The 25155-nt window shown below is 44.6% G+C and overlaps 2 protein-coding genes across 2 annotated transcripts in view; both read right to left on the bottom strand.

Moving 5' to 3' along the window:
• The window catches only part of IPMK (inositol polyphosphate multikinase), a 42755-nt gene extending 41109 nt beyond the window's left edge, over positions 1–1646 (bottom strand). The window contains exon 1 of the mRNA XM_082286553.1: positions 1284–1646. Coding sequence (XP_082142679.1) covers positions 1284–1509 — 226 coding nt within the window. The 5' untranslated portion in view covers positions 1510–1646. The remainder of the gene's footprint in view (positions 1–1283) is intronic.
• A 4835-nt stretch (positions 1647–6481) lies between these two features.
• On the bottom strand, positions 6482–22038 carry CISD1 (CDGSH iron sulfur domain 1). Its single transcript, XM_082285931.1, has 3 exons — positions 21893–22038; positions 15963–16168; positions 6482–11681 (listed from the first exon to the last, which is right to left on the bottom strand). Exons 1-3 carry the CDS (start codon positions 21921–21923, stop codon positions 11592–11594), a joined length of 327 nt encoding a protein of 108 aa, XP_082142057.1. The 5' UTR covers positions 21924–22038; the 3' UTR covers positions 6482–11591.
• Between the last annotated feature and the right edge of the window lie 3117 nt (positions 22039–25155).

Below are 25155 nucleotides of genomic sequence, written 5' to 3' on the forward strand. Positions count from 1 at the left end.
GTACAGCACCCTTAGTGCTGTAATTCCACTCACTGATGACTGAAAAGGTTCTGAAGTTCAGCCTTTGGCACGGGCACAGAGAAGAATGACTTTTCTGTCGAGATTATCTGCAGCAAGGCACACCATGGATGCAGGCTGTAGATAAGACAAACTCACAGTGCCATTAGTGCTGTAATTTCACTCACTGATGGCTGACAGGGTTCTGTAATTCAGCCCTTGGCCTAGTCAGCAGGGGCAGTTCCTACTGCCAGGGTTCAAAGGCAATATGCCAGCAGGTACTCATTATAGCTACACTCAGAGGGCACACTGCAAGTTGAATGGATGTGTACCTTCCGTCTGGCTGAGAGACAGGCCCCAAATGCCATATCCTGGTAAGGCGAGAAATGCAATTTGGCAACACTAACTTGGCCGCTTGCTTTGGCACTGACCACTGCCTATGTTAAAAAGCCCCTTCATCAGAAGGGCCAACACCTTACTCCTCTACATGGAATTAGAATAGAAATTTAGAGCTGGTGGAGGCATACTTAAAAACACTGTATCCTCATGTATCTGTATCATTAGAGCACTCACTAGCCATTGGTTCAGATTTACCATCAAATAAACAAGCAAATAACTATAGCTTGATAATAATTTGCTGAAGTTTCTGGTGGCCACAGTTTCAGGTGGTCCCGTTAGATAAATCACGTGTTTGACATATGTTCTGAGAGAACCAGCATGCTGTTACCTGAATTCCCACTTTTAAAAAGGTGCCTGACAAAGTGAAGCTGAACGGCAGAAGTCCTTCGATTTAAAGGTGCCTGATAACTATCGCGTCTTGACAGGCTAATGACATTTAGGAAAAGCACCAAAAGAATGAAATTTGGCAGCGGTGACACCGCCCCAACCACGGCCTGTGCGCAGTGGGGAGCTCGACCGGCTCCCCGTCCGGCCTTCCCAGGGAGGCCCCGGTCCCTCGGCACTGCCCCAGGCCCCAGCACCGACCTTCCGCGCTGCTGTGGCACCTCCGGCGGACAGATACGGGCAGAGCCCCGGTAGCGGGAGCTCGGGAACGGCGGCGGCGTCCTGTCCTCGCCCCCCGGCGCCGCTCCTGCCTGCACCGACCCTCGCCCCGCCAGCCACGGAGCTGCCCCTTCGTCGGCGGGGCGAGGGAAATCGAAGCCAAATCCGCCCCGTCACAGCCGGTGTGGGAGAATTCAGATGAATGGAGGCTGGGGTGGGAGGAACCCCCTCACGGGTGACCCGGCCAGGCCCGCCGCCCCCTACCCGCGCCCGTCGTCGCTCACCGCCTTTATCCTTGCCGTACATGTGCCCGGCCACTTGGTGCGACAGCGGCACGCACCCGTTCAGCGCTCGCCGCCGGCCGCCTCCCGCCGCCGCGGGGCCCGGGGAGGCCCCGAGCACCGGCTGGGCCGCGGCCTCGGCCTCCTCCGTCTCGCCGCGCCCGCCGCCCGCGCAGCACCCACGCCCGCCCTCGGGGCGCCCCGCCGGCCGCGGGGGCTCTGTGGCCATGTCCCGGTGGTGGGGGGCTGGCGGCGGCGGGCGGGGGTCGGCCGCGCTCTGGAGGCGGCTGCGGCCGGGCCTCAGCGGGCCCTGCGAACCAAGGCGCGGGCGGCGATGGCCCGCGACTCCATCACCCCGCACCGCTCCGCGCCACCCGCCCACCCGCGCTGGGGCAGCGACCGCCACCGCCCCGCCCCGCCCCAGGCGCGGCTCCGCCTCCGCCGCCCGGCCTGGCTCGGCCCGGCCCGCGGTGGGACCGCCGCTGTGGTGACGGTGACGGTGGTGGCGGCGCCGGCGCCGGCGCTGGCGCCGGCACCGAGTGGGGCGCGGCCCCGGGAGAAGGCCTGGACGGGCAGCGCCGGTTCAGCGGACGCTGGAGGAGGCAGCAGGGCCCGGCGCAACCGCGGAACCGGCCCCGAGCCGCAGAGCGGCCGGGGACCCCAACCCGCGGGCACCCCCGGCCGGGCTGCCAGCCCTCGCTCCCCCGCGAGAGCCGGCAGACCTGTGCGGTGGCGGGCAGGGGTCGTTCCCTTCCGCTAGTTCTCGGTAACCTGAAATACCCCCGAATCCTTTTCATTTTTAAATAAATCTACTGTCACGCCGAGGTTTGTTCAATTTCTCTCCAGTAGATCGGAGTGACTGCAAGCGAGATCCAACCGAAGTATGTGAAGAGTATACACTTTTACAGTTGTTAGGGAGCCCTTAAAGCAGCCTGAACCAGAACTTTGCCACTCTCTGTACGTGCTGGTCTTGCATTAGAGATGAGTGTACCTGGCCCGACACCAGATTAAATTGGTAACGGATTAATCTCTAAATTGAATTTTACCTCTCCATGGACAGAGGAAGGTATGCATGGCCCTGCATTCACTCTCAGGACTCCAAAGCTTGGCTATTCATTATCACTTCACTAGGGCACCTATCAGCTCTACTTAGCAGACTGTAATTACTGCCTTTTCTTTTTGATGTTTCTTTATAAAATGAGCAGATCTCTGTGAGTATTAGATCTGTACTTTTGCTGTGTTATCTGTCAGTATCAAGTTCTGTTTAACATTAGTAGGACACAGAAACAGGGACAAAAAGCCAGAGACAGGAAAATGAATTTTAGAAGATAAAGTTTTTTTCCCCAGGTTTTATAAAATGGCCTGATGCATATTCAAGAATTGACACTGACATCAGAGGAACTACGATATGGTGAGCTTGGCTATTTACCACCTCTTCCCCATCTCATAGTTGGGAGATGTGGAGATGTGACAGGTGGTTGGGAGAAGTGATGGCAATTTAATGGATTTACTGGGGAAATTAAAGTATCGAAGGAGCAGGAATGTCATAGGAAAAATTAGGACTTGAAAAACATATAAATATATTGAAACTGAGTTTGTTAGTTCATTGTTCATGGAACAGTTTGTTTTACACTCTTAATTGGGTAAGGTGGTGCAGACGGGTTACAACTCAGCAAGATCCTATCTGAAGTAACAGGGCTGGGCAGAAAACGTTTTTCCCTCCTGAATGTCCCCTTCTCATCAGTCATTACTGTCCAGCCCTAAAGATTAGGGGCCAGATGGGTGCAAACGTAAGATCCTATCTTCAGATATAATTAATTTTCCCATGGGGGTGCTGGCACAGGAGAGAAATACCACAGACTGGCCCATCCTTGCACAAGAATTACTGAGGAGTACAGTGAAAAAAAAAGCACAAGTGTATGTCTGGCAGAGAGAAGGCTCCCAGTCTTGACAGCAGCAGCTGCTGCAAGGTCTGGATGCCAATCTGAGCCTTGCAGAAAGATACTTCCCTCTGCAGAGATGAGGCACTTCAGCTAATCTGGGTCTAAACACAGAGAGAAAAACAGAGATGGCATTTCAAACTTGTCTAAGTGCCCATCTAACACTGCAATCTGCCTGAACTTGAAGTCTCAATGGAAAAAAGAATGGAATTAAAAGGCAAAAATATTGGAATTTAAAGACTATTCAAGCACTTGGTCCTGAACAGATAGCTGTTAGATATTCCTGCAGCTAACAGAAGTGGGCCTAGAGGGCATTAAAAGAAATTCGAAAGCATGAGTTAATTGCAATAAGCAAACAGTGAGTCTTTCATTTTCCTGACATTTCCTTTAGTCAGATTTATGCATCTAGAAATCAAGTGACGCGAGACTATCCTTCACTCACTCATTCCACCCTCACACTTCAGCACGTGGAGTTCACTAATCTTTTCTGGGAACTTCTCCTGATATGAAACAAGTGAAACAGAATAGCAGAAATGGCAAATAATTCCTTTCTCCATAGTGTGGTGCTGTAAGAGATTGCACTGAAAACTGAAACTACCAGCAAGATTCCCAAGGAAACTTCTCATCTCCAGGCTGTGCAATTGCACTCCAAGAGAAAGTAGAAGAGGCTGTGAACAGCTCCTAAAGGAGGGGCATTTGTTTGAGATTCTCCTCCAATTCCCCCAACAAAATGCATTTGGGAAAACTATACTTAATTCTGGATTACTCTTTCTCACTGTTGCTGAAAATCAGTCTTATCTCATTCAGTCTGATGACAATGTACAGACTAACAATGCCTAGAAAATACCAGGCCCGTGTTTGTGCTGTGAGAGGATGTGTCATGGGCAGATTGCACAGCTGCCCCAAACTGAGCGAGGATTACAAAAGAATCACTTTCTGCTGAAATGAGGCAGAAAGTGATTTTTCAAACACAACAGCTAGTTAATAACTAACTGTAAGATGCACAGTAGTTTAGTACAGGAAATAAGCTCATACTTAATTGGAAGTGCAGGAGGATATTAGGTAAACAGATTAGAGGGGCTGGGTCTTCGCCAAAATATTGGTACTCTAGAAGTATGCTGACAGCTGGATTTTTCACTGTACCTTCACATAGTTCACAGCCACTTCTTCCATACCTCACCAAAAATACTGCTCTTTTGCTGGAGCAGTGTTTTCTGCACAAGGTCTCTGTGAGAGACGTGGATCCTGCTGCCCACAGAGCCACTTCCTGCATCAGGCAGCCACATTTGCGTAGCTCCTGCCAGCCTACCAGATTGCAACAGAGCTGGTCAGGACTGTACAAGTGGGCCTGAGAACAAATGTCCATCACCCAAACCAGTTATTTGCTGGACAGGCAAAAGCATCTGCAGTGGGGCTCCTGCAAGCTTGGAGGCCTGTCCCACTCCCACAATGCGAAGCAGACACCATCGCAGCAGCATGGAAGTTGTAGCTGCGTTGCAGCTCTTTTTTTCTTGCCATTTCAAAGCAGAAGTGTTGCTGTATTGTGACCTCTTAAAATCACTCAGGGCTTTTAATCCTTTGTTAAATTCATAGAAGTTCTGTCCTGTTTAGTTCTTGTTAAGTGAAGGAAAATCTAAACTTACCTTTGTCGGCTGCAACTGTAAAACTCAATGGTGCTGTCCTGCTTTCTTTCCTAGCTATGGCCTTGTCACTTAGGCATCATGTCCCACAATGATTAATATTTTACCTGGCAAACTGATGCAAACTCTTTGACACTACTCTCCTCCCTGGCAATTAGTCCATCTAGGGTTTTCCAGAACGAAAACAAGGGAGTGCTGTCAAAAGCCAATCTACACTCTCTGTGATAATGTGGTACATTTAAAAAATCACTGCAAGCTTAATTCTATCTTCTAGATCACCTTTTCTACAAGCAGAACTGTAGCTGTAAATTTGGGGAGGTCTGTTCTATATTAGAAAGATACAAGGACTATAAAAGTGAGAAGCTCATTTCAACGGTTCTTATTCAGAATCCTTGGATTTTACTTTCTTCTTGGTGATCAATAAAGAAACTAAGCCAAGTATTTGAAGGAAAAGTTCATTTTTGAACTGAGAGTAGGTTAAGGGGTGGGAGGCAAATGGAAGGGCTTTGATGGTGGAGACGAGGCAGCAGTGGGTGTTTGCTGAGACTGGTTTTATTCAACGTCTTCTTTCACAACCTGCAGAAGGGAGAGTACACAAAATCTCCAGGTGTATGGGTATTCCTGACCGCTTTAGGGCAGTGAAATGCCATGCCAATGACAATGTCCTGCAGGATCTCACAAAACTGAACAAAAGGCACACTGTTGGTGTAAGAGTTTCAGTGTAGATAAACGTAAGGTAACACATGTAGAGGAAAATAATCCAAACCAAAGCTTTTCAATGCTGATGATGGAACTCGCCATCATGGCCCAGGAAAGAGATCCTGAAGTTGCTGTTAACAGTTGCCTGAGATTATCAACCCAGTGTGCATCTGCAGCCAAAAAAAAGCCAGTAAACATTGGGAAGCAGCAGGAAGAGTGTTGAGCGAAAGACAAAAGGTGTCATTTTGTTGCTCTGTGTACCCTCAGCATGACACATACTGGATGTGTCCAGCTTCCATGCCTGGTCTCTCACAGAGAACAAGAACATACCATTAACTATCAGTGCAAAAGATTAAACCATGATTTGTGGAGAGTCTAGCTGAAACATGCTTTAGCTGCCTCCAGTCCTAGAAAACAGCAATGACAGACACGTGTCCTTTGACATCCTTGAGAAAGAAGTTGCGCTTCTTTCTGAAACAAACTTTAGATCGAAGTATTTGGTACCATCTCCTGATCTCATGGCTTACACAGTTTGTCCTTCTAAACAGGGATTTTTTCAAAGTACAGTGTTGTATCGCTATCGGCTATTGCTCAGGGTTTACAAATGTATGATGGCATTTGGATTTCACCAGTCACATCATATGCTTTAGCATAAGCCCAGGACTTGATTTAAGGTGATTAACATGCCAAGAGGTTTATTTTAAATGCCTGTTTGTCTTTCCCTAGAGCTGACTTAGATTGCCTCCACCTGCAGTAAATTAAACACTTATTTATCGGGTAAACCCACTAGCATTAAAAAAGTCTCTTCTATTAAATGGTATTCTACTGCCAAAATTTATTTGCGTAACAGCCACAACCCTTAAAAAGTAATTTAACCTGCATTGCTGTTAGAGCCAAGAATGAGACTGAAATAACAAGATCACACTGTTTGAAAAGAGCAACAATTTAATAATTACTGCAGTGGAAGTCTGTGCTGGCTGTTGTTTTGGTACCCAAATCTTGAGCAAGAGTCCTGGCAGTGAACAGACAGTGCATCTTGAACATGTCTTACCCACGTATGGTGATATTTGCCAGCTGTAGAAAAGTATTTGAGAAAAGTTATGCAGTCAGTGACCGTATCACTCATTTTGCTGCCTGTTGCCAGCTAACTCAACTGATTTTTGAATGCTTTACACATTAAAGCTGTAATTTCTGGGATGCTCAGGAAACTTTTTTGCACAGGCTGCTCCTGGAGAGGAGAAGGCACTTTTTGTTTGGTGTAAGTCTGCCACACATAAAAAACAGTGGAAGAAAACTGCAGTCTGCATGACAAAAAGCATGCAGAACAGAGTGGATTAAGGGCAGTGCCATATCAAATAGGAAAAGAGGGATGGTTGAGTATTCAGCTGGGAAAAACGTTAACAAGAGACATGATCTATCTGTGCTTATGCGAGACCTTTTTGCAGCTTCTATATATTGAAGGAAACAGAAGTTGCTTGAGAAGCCAGATAAATCCTTTCTTACCAGTCCAAACTGCATATGGGAAAGGTGGACTGCATTCTGCTTTGCTAGTCCTGTACACCTACTGTGATTTTACTGACTTCTGGAGGCATACCAGTAAATACTCCTTCTATTTATTACAACTGCACATCTAATTAAACAGCTTACAAAGTGGGGTGTGGAGGAACAGGAGACTGCTAACAGGACCCACTGCACGGGTGTATGTTTTTTTTTCTGTCCAGTACTGCAGGATTTCAGTTGAGGAAGAAAAACCCCAATAACAGATGTCTGCTCAAACACATAACCCCTTCACCTCTGAGAAGCATGGGTTTGGCTAACAGAACTGCCACTTTATACTTTTTATGCTTGGCTCTATTAAGGTGTATAATGAAATGCAACATAACATTGTGTCATTTGATTTATCCCTTTTTCCTACCATGTAGTACTGTTACATGATGGTAAGTCTTCTCTAGCTTATGCTCCCCCCCATCCACCACATTTTTTTTCTCTCTTTTCCTCTTCTTCTTTCTCTTCACAAATTTGTCTGTTTATTTTTAAATTATTTAGTTTTTATTCAGCGGCTCTCTGCATTAGCCTCTGTATCAGGCAGCTTGGAAATCATCCTGCCAAGAAATGCACTACACACCCCAACAACTATAGAAAACAAGCAACAGAGAGCTTCAAGCAGCAGCCCCTGGTACCCATTCTAAATTAATCATGGCTCTAGGAAAATTATTCTGACAGTGCAAAGAAGCCACTCATCAATGCAAGAAAACAACAGAACAAGCCTGGATGCAGAGAGCAATTGGGGGAACAGGCATCCAACACTGCTGGACTGAATATGTATCAGCGCAGATCTGCATGAAATGTTCTGCCTGGGCTGAAATAGCAATGGTGAACACCCATAAATTTGGCCTCCTGGCCATGGTGTTGGGCATCCTCTCTCTGCCCACAGGCAAGGGGGAGACTGTGTTCATCCACCTAATCCAGTCAGGAGGGCTCAGCATGGGTTTTGTCAGCCTTGAAGCTTTAGGAGTTGAAACGAAAGCCAAATTTAGCATGAGACTTCCATGTCCAGGGTGGCTAAGGAGAAGTCAGCTGACAAGGTTCCTCTGCAACACCAATGTTTAGTTTCATGCCTACATTCTTATCCTTCCTATTATAAAATGTTCTTCCGTTTCTTGGGAGTGAGCAACTGTGATACAGCAGTGACTCATATTTCCATGTCTTTAGTTGCATTACACTGAAAGGAAAATCCAAGTCTAACTCCTGCACAATTGCACAAGGTAAGTTTTACAGACCCCAACAGCATCAGAACAAGCCCCAAACTGCAATAAAATGGTAATTTTAGCAGGGCTTGTGGTGAGCTCTGCAGCTCGCTGTCAGGGAACTGGCAATACAACTCCTGGACTCAAAGTGCATGAGGCTCTGGGCATGAAAAGCTGCTTTGTCCCCAACATATCTATGCAGCACTTCCAGCTGCCTGGGCTCAGCCAGCCAGCATTGCTGCTGAAATCCCTTAAATCCATGGCTGTAGAGAAAGCCCCTAGACCAGCACTGCCCTGATGGAGGCCCCATTGCATGGCCTCTGTTTCCACCCGGTGGAGCAGCATAGCTGCAGTGCTAGCTGCTGGCCTCCACCGCCTCCTCAGCCTGCAGACTAACAGTGCCCCAATGAAATCTGCAGGAAGTATCTGTAACTGACAGCCTCTCCCCTTCAAGGATCCTGACTGTAGAAGCACTCAAATACCTGACATTCACACTATTTTGATGAGTTACATTCAATTACTTAAGAATCAGTACTTTAATTTCTTGACCTTCCAACACTTACATGCTGAAAATAACAGTGAGAAGCAGAAATAGTTTTACTCTGCAGCAAGGATTCTTCTCTGCTTTAATTTTTGAAGGATTTGTACCACATTTTTATTACGAGTTTCAATGTGAGGTGAAAACTGCACATTTGCATCATTTCTTTATGGTTTTAACTTGGTAGAAATCTAACCAATGCAATTCATACTCTAGAGATTATTTGAGGAAAGCACTAAAGAAAGAGACTTAGGAAAACACTGAAACAGTCAAGCACTCTGCCCATTAGAACATGGTGACCTATTATGGTACTAAGAAAAAATGAAGCGTTCTCTGTGATGCTCATTGAGACTGCTTGGTAAGTTTGTTTCCTCAAATCCAAGTTTCTCTTCTCATCACATTCAAACAGCTTGCATAAATAAGGTACAGTACAGGAATCGTACGTGCCTCTAATTAAGATCTCAATTAAGGGTGTTCTAATTAAGAACACTCAAATCAACATTCAGAAATGCAACACTTCTCCAAAACAAAAGTCACCAGGATTTAAATCAACACAGACTCTGCTTCTGCAACTTTGCTTCCCAGGAAAAAAACTTTCCATGGCGCCCACTTCCCTGACACCCGAACTCCTGGAAATATTTTATTGGCAAACTCCACAAAATAGTTTTATGACTCAGGAGACTCATCTGAAACCTCAGGACTTCATTTCTCAGACCATTAACACTGAATTTCTATTCCTTCAGGAGTAGCCAGGCTTTGATGGAAAAGGAGTCTCAGAAGAAAAATCCACCCGACACAGGTTCGTGACTACAGCAGCACTGCTGTACAGCACTACACAAAGAGCATACCCATGATAACACAGACTTTACAGCCTTGAAATTAAGATGAGCTCGAATGTGTAATTCGACAAAAATACAGAAATATCCAGTGTCATGTTCTAATAATACAGAAGTTACTTTGCTTTGGATAAAAGCAATGTATTTGATAATTTAAGGTTATAACAACTTTCCATATGCATTAGTACTCAGCAAAATAAAAAATATCAAGTGTATTCACACTCAAGACAGACAGGAAAGACAAACTAACATATTTGACTGCAACTTCTTTCAAATAGAGGTCTCTTGGACAGTAGTGCCCTTACTCTGACACTCCACCTGCAAACCCCTTCTCTACCTGTGCTTCCTTCTTTACTTTTTGTGCCTTCTGCCCAAATTCAGACCAGTTGGCCAAGACCTCAGCCTCTGAAAGTCTCACATAGAGACTATGCAAAACATCTTCAGTTTTAACCAGTTGTACCAACCACTCTTAATAAAATAAATAGAACCTCTCCTGCCCCGATCATTTGAAGAATCCCTAAGGGTCTAGGCTAAAATGTAAGCTTCTTAACAAGGCCTTTCATCTAGCCCTGAGGTAGTTTCTGTCCCAGGACATTCAGAGCTCAATCTTATGTAGGCTGCAGTTACACTAATGGACTGCGTTTAGTACAAAATTGCCCCCTGCTGCCCCACTCTTTGGGTTCTGTAGTTATATGCATGTTAATAAATCAAAGCTATTTAAGGAATCCAACATGACAGCCATTAATGCAACCATGCCAGACAAGAAGACAAGTGCCATGGGTAAGGAGGGTAAGAGCTCTCTCTGACATCCTTCCCTCCCTCCTTGTTTCTATTTCCAAAGCCATTCTTTGTCCATGCCAGGATTTCTTTTTTAAAATCAGCTGAACCACATTAGCAGCCCAGGCAGGCAGGAGTTAAGACACATAGAGCCTAAGGCCACATAGTAAGAAAGATGTGCCTCCTCCCTTCTCATCGGGAAGAGCTTTCCAGAACCAGCCAGTGCAATGGTGAAGCAGACGGTGATGATGGGTGGGGTTTTAGTTTTTATTTTAGCTTCTGGAATTAATCAGCATAGCCACCCCACAGAAGCATCCTGTCTGGGGAAGTTGGCTACACTGCAAGACTGCAAGTGAAACTAAGGCTTTCTAGCAGCAAAAACAACCCTGCCACCCCCTGCTCATCACTCTTGGAGCACTTTGTGTCATTCCACTCATCTATTAAGAAAGCTCTCAGAGACCATTTTCCTAATCCTACTCTAAATACAGGTCTGCAATTTGGATAGTATTTTCTTGATACCAAATGGAAGTAGGGTCAAATTTCAATGCTGCTGCAAAGCAAAGGTAAAGTTGCTCTCTAGCCCCATCTTACTTTCAGCCTTTTCTGTTGCCTGTCCATAGCTAGCAATTTTGAATTTGTTCTTTTACAGAAGCCACAGAGGACAGTAGTGTAACAGGCCAAATGTGAAACCTGCAGAAAATGTAGCATAATCAGAGATTAAGATGGGACTGTGATTTCTTCCCTGCCACTGCCTTCTACATGGACATCTATCCAGCTCTGTGACTTTCAAACCTCTCCAGGATTTTAGTATCTACGTTTCAATACACATGTATTTGAAAATAATACCTATTTCCTGATGAAGTACATTCTGTGCATCATTTTAGCTTCACACTCAGTGAGAGGGTACACACACTTTACAGGACAAAAAATTTAAACCATGACTACTTAGTAAATTATGCATTGTAGTGATTGAAAGACAACAAGCACCAGAGAAAATACACATGCTGAAGTCTGATGTATATACTACATTGGGAAGTCTTCAGTGATATGACAAAGAATTTGTGTTTTTTTCCCCCAGCTACAAGAGAGCAGAGGATTTGTCAGACATTGATTCTGTAGCTTCTACTGTCCACTCTACGCCTCCTTCCTCTTGATGATCAGAGGCCCAACGTTGTCGCCAGTTTCCTCGTTGTGCTTTGTGTGAGAGCCATCACACAGTGGGAACTGAAAAAAGAAAGAATAAACACATCTAAAGTACATCCAGAGTCAGAACTAAGAAGGCTGAAAGTTTATTAGGCATTTTCTCATTAAATCCACTGAAACCACAGACCACAACTTTTATGCCACCATCTCAGGTCTCCCTGAGTTTTGGCTGAACACTAGCTTTATCCTTGTTAGTGCAGAGCAGACAAGAGGCTTGTTCTAAAATAGCAGCCACCAAACTCCACTTTGTTTGGTGTTCCTGCATCAGGTGAGCAGAAAGAAACTACAGCCTGAGCAGACCTTCAGCTGTAACCTACCTGGAGTACCTTACTCTCAACCTTGCCCCAAGCTTTCTCAGTGCTGGCCTTAAGAGCCACATCATTTGAAAGCAATTTGAAGATGTGTTTGTTCCATTAAAAAACCCCAAACAAACCACACCCTAAAACAGGCTGGTCACAGCAAGAATTACAGGGACTCCTTTAGCAGCTCTAACTGCTCAAGTCGCAGAGCAGTGATAACTACTGCTCCTGGGCAGCTCTTATCACATGGAAGAGCCAAAAGACATTCTGTGAGGCAGTAAGAGTGAGGTTGGACCCCATCACTTCTCAAGGATGCATTTTCAGAGCTACACCTCCTCTGCATAGGAAGCTCTGGAGACGATCATAGAAATCACACATCAATATTTTGCATTCAGTTACAATTTTGTTTGCTTTCAAGTAGTGAGACTCTAAGATGGGCATTAGTCAGCTTTTGCCTTTGCAACACCACTGTTCTCTTGCAGTACCGTCACAGTCATTATTCAACATTCTACTGATTTCAATGTTCCTACTTCAGTCACAGCCTTTGAAAAAGGTTAATACCCTATAACCCATGCTTAGTTAGAATAAAAGATTTCAAAGTACTGCACAAAACCAATACAATGAAACAATAAACAGAGCTTTAAAAATAACTCCACCTGGTCTGTAGGGTAGCGTTGGGAGGGAAGGAGAGAGGTGAGGTGTGGGAGTTTCTTCTGGCTTTTCACAGTAATGAAGTGTCAAAACCTATGCTAAAGATATGGCAGGAGATATTTCTGAATAAAGAAACCTCAAATTCAGAGAATGCTTATGTAAGCTGATTCATGCAGAAACTTTCTCATCCCACTAGTCACTTGTGACTCAATGAGTAAGTAGTGACAGATACTTGGACAAAATCTGAGCGAACAGGAATGTATGTTTGTGGGACACTGACCAGCTTTCAACAGCAGATGTTCCTGGGCCAGTTGTTTTTCCATGCAACACCACAGTCCACTGGTCTTCACAGAAGCAACAACACAGCTTCCATCAGACATTAACATCTCACAAGCCCGAAGGAGGCAACCCAAAGTCCAGCTACAGGAACATCATCACTTCTAGTTTTCAAGCAACAAGAATGGTGGGATTCCTAGGTTCAGATAGCATCCAGACATCTTTAACAGCTACCAATGGTGACTGCACTGAATTCATCCTACTGGTCAGCTGGTCTCAGAACACTGGCTCTCAGGGCCTGGTACACCAGACTTAAGCTTCTCAGGAAAAAACACCAAACCAAACACCACTCTTCCAGAACACCCACTTGGTCACATTGAAGACCAGATACTGCATAGATGGATATTGGCCGTGACACAATGTGTTCATCCCTGATTAAGAACAAAGCAGACTAGCAATAGTGGCCAAAGCTCAAACCGCAGGGGAACTGTACAGTGATCTGGACAGCTGAGCTGATTTCTCTTGACACTGAACACGTTTGGATTCTCTATCACTATTTCTGCTGATAGTCTGCAGCAGTACTCCTCAACCCACAACCTGGGGACTAATACTTCTCTGGAAGACACAGAGGCTGGAGGTCATTGTAAAAAGACAGCAAATTAACTCCCCCCTCCCCCAACTCATACCTAAAAATGAAGACAAGTAAGAAAACAAGTTTTCTAACTTTAATTACAGTTTAAAGACAAAATTCTTGCCTCTACACTGGTAAGTTTGAGCACTGGGTTATTTCACTAAACTGGACAACTATTAAGCTCCTGCAGAGCACAACACTGAATAGAAAAGGGTCATTCAAAGAACCACCCATTTATTATTAACAGAAAATTACGTGCCAAGACAAACTTACTTCAATATACCACATGTGGTTTTTTAAAACGCATACCTTCCACAGAGACTTTGGCCAGCACAAAAGCCTTTTAAGTGCACTATTTCAGAAAAAAAAACCCAAACAAAAACAACTGCACATAATCCTGCTCTTTTTTCAAGAGTTACTCCAAAATACTCTGGTATAGTCCAACTGTTTTGTTATTCTCTGTAGAGGAGGAACACCATGCAGGGTCAGCTCTAAGTGCATGCACATCATCAGTGCAACAGAAACATTCTGTAGTTCCCAATGCTACTGGTTCTACCAACCTCATGCCTCAGGTGAGCCTAAATCTCATGAGAAGTGCACATAGTTATACAAAAGGACATTTCTTCTAGCCTTTATATGCACCTATTTAACAAAAACACAGCAGATACTTAATGCATTTGAAGTAACTGTAATTCCTGCATTGAAAACATACACATTCCACATTCTGACACCATGTAATTACAAATTTTAACAGTTTGAGAACTATAAGAGCCAGATAATGCCAGCTGACAACTTCCAAAGATGACAAGCATGTGAGAATGATGTATTTTATTACTGCCTGGCAATAACAAATATGAGAAGCACACAAACCATAATAAAGGTTATGCTACCCATGCTGCAAGGTCAGCCCATCAAGGCAAGAGGAAGGCAACAAAACTGGAAACTACAGCCTTTGAAGTGGAACATGTTGACTAAAATACTCATCGTTCAACAGCAGTAAAAGAAAACAAATGCCTTCCAAAATTTCCACTGACCTCCTCAATGCCTTTACAAGACCTTTCAGATCAGAATTCTAAAAACGTACTCATTATAGCCCCATCTACTTCTATTCTAACTCAGTAGGGCAATATGTTCCTAAACTGACAACACCCCTTAAACATATGCCAAAATGTACTTCTTAAGGTTTTTATTTCACACTAAAGAAAGGGTAATATCAAACAATAGCAAACAATTGGCAGGAGCTGCAATGCAACCAGTAGAACCAGACACTATCTTCCATTTCTGTTTAGAAGATTGAATAGGAAACAGAAAGCACAAACACCAGGCTTCAAGTGGGGTTTTTTCAGTTCAGACTCCAGACAATAAATAAGACAAGGCCACCTCCACAAGACTATTTCAGAATCAAATCATAATGCTGTTTAATCCTTAGCAGTGTTACACTGTAAAACCAAATTAAGGTACAAATGTGTAAGCTCCTGAGCTACCTGGAAGGTAATGAAGTCAAATCTGACAACAGCAAGAACCAGAAGTTACAACATCTGGAAATTGCTGAGTTTGGCCTAATAAGACCAATGTTTAAGACCTGAGAAGTTGAATACTCACCCCCCTGGAGGAGAGAGAGCTAGATTTCAAGGCAGTTACCTGGCTCTGAAGTTCTGTATTATTTCAGTCTCCACACATTGGCATCCTCTAAAAAAGCTTTTAATTGTGCACCAGTGGTAAATGGACAGGATTAATCATGCAATCTTGTTTTCTCTCATTACAGATCCCATTATACTACCATTATAGATAAAGTATAAACATCTCAGCTACATCAGGTATCACACACCTCTAAGATCAGATTTAAATCTGAGATACTGTTATTGAGAGGGTAGATTACCACTAACTTAAGGCAATTGAGGCAACCCAACTTCAAATGCAAGCAAGCTGGATCACTATTTAGGCCCAGCTTTTAGTTGCTCAAAAATAGGAGCTTAAAGTATGCCACTGTGATTGCACTGGCATACACCATGTACTAGTAGCAAGATACTTTCTAAGCTTCCAACTTTCTCCAAAAAAAGGTGCTTAAGGTCCTCACAGACTGTGTTTCCTGAGCTCCTACTGGCAACAGGCCAATAGTTTTGGATAAGCCTCAGTATTAGCACAGGTAGCACACAAAATGGTATCTGTCATTCATGACCATGCTCCAGACAGTTGCTTTCTTTTCAAAAGGTCTTCTTCAGAGCTACAAAAACATTTTGTTCATTATTAGCATTGATCTGCAGGCTTTACTCTGAGCATCAGCACAAATCTGCATAGCTCTACAGATCAGAATACTGCTACATCTCAATGCAGAATAGTTTAGGTGAAAAGACATTAGTTTCCTCTAAATAAAGCAGTTTAAAAATAGTTTTGCTGGAAGATGCATGCACATGAACAACACTGGACCATTCACTCTTCTCTTACCTTCTTAGACCTCCAACAACGACAGTACACAGCCTTGTCTCCCAGATCTTCCATATCAAAGGCATGGACTATCTTGGGGTTATCCTTCTGGATATGGGGATTCACCATTGCTTTGCAGCATTTGTCTTTAGAGAGAAATTTTTTGTAAGCTAGATATCCAACAGCAGCTGCTCCAGCAGCTAAGGACACTGCAGCAATCCATTCAACTAGAATAAAAGAAGAAAAAAAAAGAAACTATCAGGTTTTGAACACAACATTCTATCAAAACTACTAAGCAGTAAATGTCTTTATGCTTGCAGCAACACCTTTTTACTTTCCAACACATCTTTTTGTTCTGTAGTAATAACTTTCTACTTTAGAAGAGTATTTTCCTTTGACACTCACCTAGTTAACATGTTCTTTCCTATTGATCAGAGATCTATTTCACCCAAGTCCTTTCTACACAAGGGTGAGAATTAACCTGGCAAGAGTTTTCATGTTTTTGTTTTAGGTTTGGTTCTGGTTTAGGTTTTTTTTCCACTCTTCTATTTAGCACACTCTCATATCAACATCAGTAGTACATGATTTCAAAGTTCAGATATTAAACCAGGTAAGTACATCCTGTAGCAGCAAAAAAACTGTGTTGTTTGTTTCAGTTGCAAGAAAGTCACTAAAGAAGAACAGTCAGCACCAACAACCCAAAACCAGGTTTGTCCCCCCCAAGGCATGGGCGCTGAGTAGCTTTTAATAAAATGCGTCTTATAACTAAAAAAACTAAAACCAGTTGTTTGGCAATGGGGAAATTACTAAATATACTACCACCAGTAACAAAAGCCATCTTCGATTAAATCCCTACTGTGGTATAGAGGAAAGAACAAGGATCCAAAATGATTACGTTTAAGAATCATAGCACCTGTTTATTTTAACTAGATTAAGTCCTGAATCTCCACAAGACAACTTTCATTTAAAAATCCTCTTTCTACCACTTCTCATCTTCACTTTTCCTCCCTTTATTTACCAACACAACTTTTGCAGTCTTTCTTAGTATAACATCCATTCCTGCAAGAAGTTTTCCAACTTTTTTGTGGCTCTATTGTTTTCTCCCTGCTTCATGAAAATATGCTGGACTTTGGCCCAAAGGTTTGGGTTGCAGCACCAGACCCAGTTGTTTTGTCTCAGAGTAACAAGTGGCTGTTCTTTCTTTGCTTTTTGTCCACCACTTCTACATACACATGTACTGCGAGTTCTGTTTACAGACGAATAAACAGGAATTTAAATTTTAGCACATTTACAGAACTTAATAAAATTAGAACAGTCTCCAGTTGGGAATTTCTATCCTGTCCTATGTTTCAATTGGATTTGTAAGATGCTAAGCGAGATGGCATCTTTGGAGCAAAAGACATCACTACGTTCAAGTCTAGGAATAAACAAAAACCTTTGTTAGTTCTTGCTGCTTTCCATGACCAACTTGCTGTATTTCCACTGTGAGCTTGGACTCGAAGTATCAAGGTTTTCTGTCCCTGGTCCAGAGACTTTCCTAAAATCTATACCAAGCTCTTTCCTCAGCTAAAACACTGTGTTAGCTCATAGGCACCACACCGACCCACAGGCATCTGGCTGTAGCAACATGTGGAATTAGACAACTACCTGTACAGTGTCTGCAGCTCTGAAGGATCAGGGAAGGCAGGCACTTCTTTAGAGTCTTACTAAAGGAGTAAAAGATACAGAAATCCTTCAGAGTTCATTTTCTTAGTAAATGACACACAAGAGACCAACATACACTGAGACCTCCCCTGTAAACGAGTGACAAACACTTCCTGTAACAGTAGAGTGGTATTAAGATACAGAAAATCATCTTTAACATGGAAGAATTTAGGGCAGGCATGTTTTCCTACTCCCGAACTCCTTAAAACAATTAAAGCCCCAGAAACCATGTTGTGAATGCTGTTTTATATTCATCCAGTGAGTTTTCACCCTTTATTCCCCAGAGTAGCCAGAGTAATGCGCTAATTTTGATAAAGAAGTGAGGAAATGAAATTTAAGAGAGGATTCTATGAAAATCTGCTTTAATTTAGCACAACAGCCCAAACTAATCAAAAGAAAAGCTACAGTTTAAATCCATGACAGCAGCTCTCTCAAGAAAAGCCACTGCAGGATCCCTGCCCTGTCTCACTGGAGCAGGGCTGTGGCAGGAGGAGGTGCTCAGCAAGCTCAGGGGACAAGCTGACAACTTGGAAGTGACCCCTGATGAAATGTCAAGTGCAGCTACAACAGCAAAAGCAAAACCAAGGACTGCTCATTGCGTGGCTTCCAGGAAAGCAGCAACTACAAGGATTGCCCAAGCTTCTACTGAGGCACTGCCAATGGATCAAATCTTCACCTACATTTTAAATAAGTGATGAGGGGACAGGGGGACCATATCCATTCTCTTATGAAATCTAAGGGGAAAGAGTGACTTTAATGAAGACCATAGACGGCTCCTGTAACTGAAGCACCTTTTAAGGTGCTGCACCTTAAGGAAGCTCATCTTTACTTGTACCTATCCAAAAGTCCAAGTCAACTTAGCAAATGAAAAGAGGAAAAAAAAATTGGTAATATTTCTGTGCCTCACTACAATCAAGAGAAGTCTGTACTAAAATTCAGCAGCACATTCAGAAGAGCTGTTCTGCACATCTGCAGCCAACCCAGATCCTTCTGACATCCCTTGGGCCATCCCCCATAACCGTGCACATCAGATCCAGCTCAACAAACAGAGATCATGAATTAAATTGTCATCTCATCATGCAGTGATCCTCTAGTTCTTCTCCCACGGGCCAGAGTCACCTTTTACATACACGGGCAAGTTGTATACATAATAGCTTCAGGTATTTTTTCTTAGAGCAATGTCTTTTCTACTGTATTACCTTTTTTCATCACTTCCCTGGAGCCACTTCTCTTTTCCCCTTTCAGGATGGAAAATTGTATCAACCAATAATGCATTAAATCAAACATTTAAAGAAGTCTTATTCTTTAAATTCCAGAACTGCCTTAATAAATATCATGAAAATTTAGAAGAAATATTTGAACTTATTCAATAGACTCTCCCTTAAATCATCCTACAAGGTTTCAGAGGCAGTAAGTTTTGTCTTGTTTCACATACAGATCTGGAAAAGCTGGAACACCCATTTAATCTTTTTAACTAACTTAACCATAAAATGCACCTGGAAGAAGAACATTTTTCAGATAATTTTAAATACTCTGAACTGTTTCAAGAGACCTCTGGTGCCAATTCAACAGTTTGCTGCCAAACTCTTAAGGTCATGCATGAGGCATCTGTTAACAGAATGACACTGATGTGGAGTGTCAAGGGGTTTTTATTTATTCTTAAAATAAAAAGCAGTAGGAGCAACTTTTAAGCTGTTATTATTAAAGAACTCCCAATTCTGGCATAATACAAAACCACAATGTTACAAGACAAGATGAAACAGGCCTGTGTAACATGGCAGAAAAATTGGTTCTGTGTTGTAAACACTAAACAATGGAAAAAAGTTTGGCTAAAATTGCCAGAAAAATTAACACACAAAGGAGAGAAGAGATGGCAAGAGAAATGGAAAGAAGGAAACAAATTCAAAGAGTGAAGTCCCAAGAGAGCAGGCAATGCACAGAAGTAAACAAACAAAAAAAAAAACCAAAAAAAACAGAAGATGAGAATGGCAGTAAGACACTGACAGGGATTTATTGTCTTCTGTATTCTTTGGACATATCCTAATGAAAGAGATTTAGATCAAAGTTTCTCCTCTCTTATTTCTCTAAACATCTGTAACATTGCTTCGGATGTTTCCAGATCTAGGCTACAGAAGTAGTTTTTGGATCTGCTAGAGAGCTCTGAGAGATTTTATCCACAGGAAAACACACATTTACCATCTGCACTGAGAAGGGCACTAAGAAACTGAAGTGGTCTTGCCTCCACCTTGATCCTTGCTAAGAACCCAGATCAATTTACATTCTAGCAACTATATGGGGGAGAGCTACACCCTGACAAAGTTAGTCCAAGAGAGTCCTTCGAGGCAATTTTCAAGTCACCTCTGCTGCTTAGAAAATATTCATGTTTTTCAAAAGTCACAGAGAAATAACTCAAGACATGAAAAACTGTATTTTATGTCTCTAGAAGTGCTTGTAACTTTCAAGCATTTTTCTCCTTATTTCGTTGCCAATGAAGAGATTATTATTGTGCAAGAGTTGCTCATGACAGTCCAGTAGTGTCACTGCCCACAACAAAAGGCAATGCTGGAGAAACACATGATACTCACTGAAGAGTCATCCAGGTTAACTGGATGCACAAAAAGCCTAACAGTAAAAGCCAAGCAGTCAAGCCAACAAAATCACTTCTACCAGGCACAGCATCCACAAAAACTGGGGTTATGACTGGCAGGTTTAATTTAACTGAAACCGTATGGTAAAGAGGCTACCTGATGGAAAAATATTGTTGGGTTTCACCAATAAGCAGTAAAAGACAAGTCACCATGATCAGATATGTGGTTGGTGTGGGGCCACACCTGCAAAGAATCATACCTCTCAAACAAAAAGCCTTACCTGTGCTACTCACTACCTTCCAAAGGGCAAACATGCCCAGAAGCTATTAACTCCCCCACTGCTACCACGAATTACATCTCACAAAAATATGGAAAGTTTCTGGTGTCTAGTTTTCAGTAGAGAATAAATGATTTTCAAAATTTATCAGCCACATGCCAGCTGGAGGAAGAGCTGTAACCTGCCAGCCACAAGGCACTGATCAAGTTTAATCTTGTCAGAAATCACAATAACCTAATGCTGTCTCCTCCTAAACAGAGCACCCTCCAGACTAGTCCCATCAGCTGCTCCCATGCTTTTCTTAGATATTTTCAGTTTGTTTAGGAGTATATTCTTCTCCCGTCTCCACAAAATTTTTCTGCTCAATTTCTAATTCTTGCAAGATTATAAATGACACCAAGCTGCCCTTGGGAACACAACCTGGATGCGAGCTATTACCAAGTCATCCTCAAGGCTTTGATTATTTTAACAAGCATAGCCTTCCATCACTGTATCAGCCATCACTAGTCTTTGCCACCATCCTCTGTACCAGCAGTCTCCACCCTCACCCACTCCCCGAAAAAAACCCAAGCCCAAACTATCTGCCTGCTGAATTAAGGATATAAACCATGAGCAGCTTTACAAGTGGAAACCAGTCATGCACGTGAAGCTTATTTTTTAGAGAAAATTAGGTAATTCAGCTCTCTATTCTATCCTCCACCCAACCCAATTCTTTCATCCTGTCCGGTTGTGCAATATTTAAAGCATTTAAAACACACAACGCTATCTCAGGCACAGTTCAAGTCAATCATTACACAGCGCAAATGTCACCGTTACCTCTACTGTACAGTATCGGGTAGACAAAACCTCTGAAATCTACAGGTTTCCATGGAATTTTCACTCAAAGAGGTGGAAAGGCAAAAATAAAACAGAGGTGTCTGAAATGGGCAGTTCCCACTACAGATAAAACCCGGAGAGCAACAGAGCCCGCTGCGAGGGCCGAAGCACCCACAAGGGCCGGGCCCGGCGCGGCGCGGCGCTCGGCGGCTCCGGGCCCTCACACAGCAGCGGGGTTGGACGGGGAGAAGAGGGGAGCCTCAAGCCGTGCCGTGCCGTGCCGTGCCGTGCCGTGCCGTGCCGTGCCGTCCCGTCCCGTCCCGTCCCGTCCCGTCCCGTCCCGTCCCTCCTTCCCCCCCCCCCCCCCCCAGACCAACCGCATCCCGCGGGACGGGGAGGGGGGGGGCCGCCATTTTGTCCCGGGGGTCCGGCGGGGCACGAGCCGCGGGGCGGAGCCGCTCCCCGAGAGGCACCCCCAGTCCTGCCCGCGCGCGGTCCCGTGCCCCCAACCCTGCCCCACTCAGCCCCCCGATCGGGTCACACCTCAAACCCCCGGCCGGCCATACCCCGCAAGGCGCTGTTCTGTCCCGGCCCCATCGCTCCTGCTCTCAAGCCGCACTGCGCACGCGCTACTGCCCAAGATGGCCGCGGGGCCGCGCCTCAAAGGCCTTCCGGCAAAGCAAGGGGCTAGGGGAGAGGTGGAGGGTACGGTATGTGTGGGATGGCAGTGTGGAGAGGACGAGGACGACGAGGACGACGGAGGAACGAGGAGCGGACGCGCGCTGTCATGGGCCTGACGTCCGGCACAGGGCTCTCAGGGAGGCCTCTGCAGCTGTAAAATGGGTGTTGGGCACCACTGTGCGTTCTGTGCAGACACTGGCTTGGCGCGGCCTTGCCGTTCTCTTCTGCTAGTGGTGCTGTGAGTGCCCAACAGCTTAGGACAGATTGCTGTATGAGCCCTCTCCTGTGTAGTTGTGGAAAGATGAAGCTGAAAAGTTATATCCTTTGAGTGACAGCCCCCTCGAACATCATAAGCTTGGGTATTGATGTGAGAATTACTATTCTTTACCTTTAAAAAAGTATTATTGAAGTTCTATACCTGATTAAGTACTCGCTACTCTGGCACCTAATTTATGGTTGGACTATAAAAGGAATGAGAAGGGGGTGTCTTTACAAACAAGCCATGGGCCTGCTGTAGATAAAGCCAGATACTGAGAGGTGAAAGAAGCAATGGGAGAAACCATAAATGCCATAGGAATTCCACTAATTGACACAGACTGTTACTCACTCAAGACTGCGATAAATCCCTGGATTAAGAGAAAAAGAACAGAGACACAAGGAAAAAGAAAAAAAAAAAGGGGGGGGGGTGGTACACATTAGAAGGGGGCCTTTACTAGGCAATTTGGGAAGTCTGTACCTCTCAAGTACTTCAGCCAATGGGGAAAGAGAGAGGGAAATGCGGTGGGGAAATTAAGATAAAACGGAGGCTGTATCCTCAAACAACTTGAGAGACCCCATGGGAAATGCCCATGACCTCTCCCTTTATTCAAACAAAGTTACAGGACTCCTCTGTCTCCTTTTTGGACATAAACCTCTGGTGTTTGTGGATTAATTTTCCTGAGAGACTTAATAGGAAAGATGTGTGCTAATGCCTTTACAAACAATTCCATGGATGAGGGTATTGAATTGGGGGGGGATGGGGAAGCAGAGGTTAAATGATTTGCTAGGAAGTTGTTAGAAGCAATGCATACAGCTTGCTCAACACTTATCGTGCCTACCAAAGCAGGATGAGAAGATATAAGACTATTGATAAAGGGAAGGAAGCTTGACCAAAGGTCCTGTTTTCAACCGAAAACTAACTCAAACCAGTCTTGAAGTTTGGACTTGGGCCAGGGACATAAAGAGCATGCGCAGGGAAGCAAGGTGAAAAGTTCAGGATGAGGAAGATCTTTTACTTCATCTGAGGAAGACTCTTATTTCATCCTAGAGACCCCTGCCCATGACCACCAGACGACACTGCGCAAGCGCAACGCGGATGTAAATTACTTTTGGGCTCATTGTAATATCAGGCGGGGCTAGGTAATGAATATGTATAGGCATATTGGGAAACTTAATGAATATGGAACTTGTAACCTGATACATACCAAGCTGAATGCAGCTGCCGGCGCGCATGACTTTGGAGGAGCTATCCCCCATGTGTCCCAGCACTGGAATAAACATACCTACTTTACTACTTATTCCAGTAATGGAGTCTTTTCTGCATATCAGTATGAGTGTTAATATCTTTGAAATGCGGCTTAATGTCTCTACCAACTTCAAGCCACAGGTTTCTTACAGAACCCAGACAGTTTGACTCCTGAAACAGACAAATGGGTCCATACAAGCCTGAGTTTCTGAACTTTGGGGGAACATTACACATTCAAGGGGGGGAGTATGTGGTAGGCAGTTCGGGAGTCTGTACCTTCCTAGTACCTCAGCCGATGGGGAAAGCAAGAGGGTAACACGCGGCCGAGAGTTTAGAGTAAAAGGAGGCTGTGTCCTCCAAAACCTTGAGAGAGAAAACCCCACGGGCATATGCCCCAGTGGACTCTCTCCCTTTATTCAAATAAAGTTGCAGGACTTCTCTGTCTTCTTTGTAGATACTGCCTTTTCAAAGCGTGGCTTTTCCTCACAAGATGGGGTCTCATCCGGGATCCTTCCACCATCTGGGAGCGGCACATGGCAAGGGGACCTGGAGGCGTGCCTCACCCAGTTTCAGTGATCAGCTCCCTTCAACACTGGCCAGCAGCAGAAAAATTGATTGGGTTCTCGAGACTGTCCAGGAGACAGATGAGTGACAGACCGAGGGGGTCCATGAAGAGTCCACAGGAAAGGACCACAGAAAATCTCACTGGTGAGTACAGTGGGATCTTCAGGGAGTAATACATGACAGAACGCCATAGGGGGCAGTAAAAGAAAGTCAAGAAAGGGTCTTGACTATAGGGATGGTGATCCTGAAATACCTCCAAAGGGTCCTTTGGGAGAATGTTGAGATGGTTTGTGCATTCTCCTAGAGGTAGTTAAGGACATGGATGCCCAGAGAGGGCAGTATGGGAAAGTTGAGAAGGGGTCTCAGCAAGCCACGGCTAGAGGGAGCAACAAGGGGAGTTGTGAAACGGTCTCAGCAATAGGGGATGGATGGTGTTGGTTTGGGAAAGGATTGGTTGAAGGAGAATGTGGAGGAATATGTTTAAGGCAAATAGTAGTGGGAGACTATGTGATTAGGAAAGAAAAGAGAAACAGTGAAGATCGGGATATTCACTGCCTTACTGGCTGCAGGTCCTTTGTATTCCCGGCTTCCAGCATAAGGAAAACAGGGAGGTATTGTTCTTACAGCCCCCCACCCCTCCTCAAGTCATTATGGAGCCAGAGAGGAGAATTTGGATTTGTCCACTTACTACTCAGGATTTAAGGGGGTTTCTCTATGGTGAGGCATGCCAAGACCAGATGCGAGAGTGCAGGACCAGTGGCACTGGCTGGGGACCTGTGGGGAGGTGTGGGACCAAGCTGAGGCTGTGGGGCAGCTGTGGGCTCAGTGCCGGGCAGTGCCTGATGCCCCCACACCTGCAGGCAGTGGCTCCCTGTCCCCATGAGGCTGCGGGACGTCTTGTCCGTCTTCCTGTCCCTGTTGGGCTGCCTGCCGAGCTGCGCAGGCAGCCAGTGTTATACAGAGCTTGTGGTGCTGGGAGAGCAGTGCAGGGGCCTGGACAGGTGTGCTGCGGGGGTGCAATCTGGACACTGCAGCAGGATAGGGACCGGCTTTGGTATACGGTGTAACACACAATCTGTC

This window comes from Coloeus monedula (assembly GCF_965178545.1).
Source record: "Coloeus monedula genome assembly, chromosome: 8".
Lineage (NCBI taxonomy): Eukaryota > Metazoa > Chordata > Aves > Passeriformes > Corvidae > Coloeus > Coloeus monedula.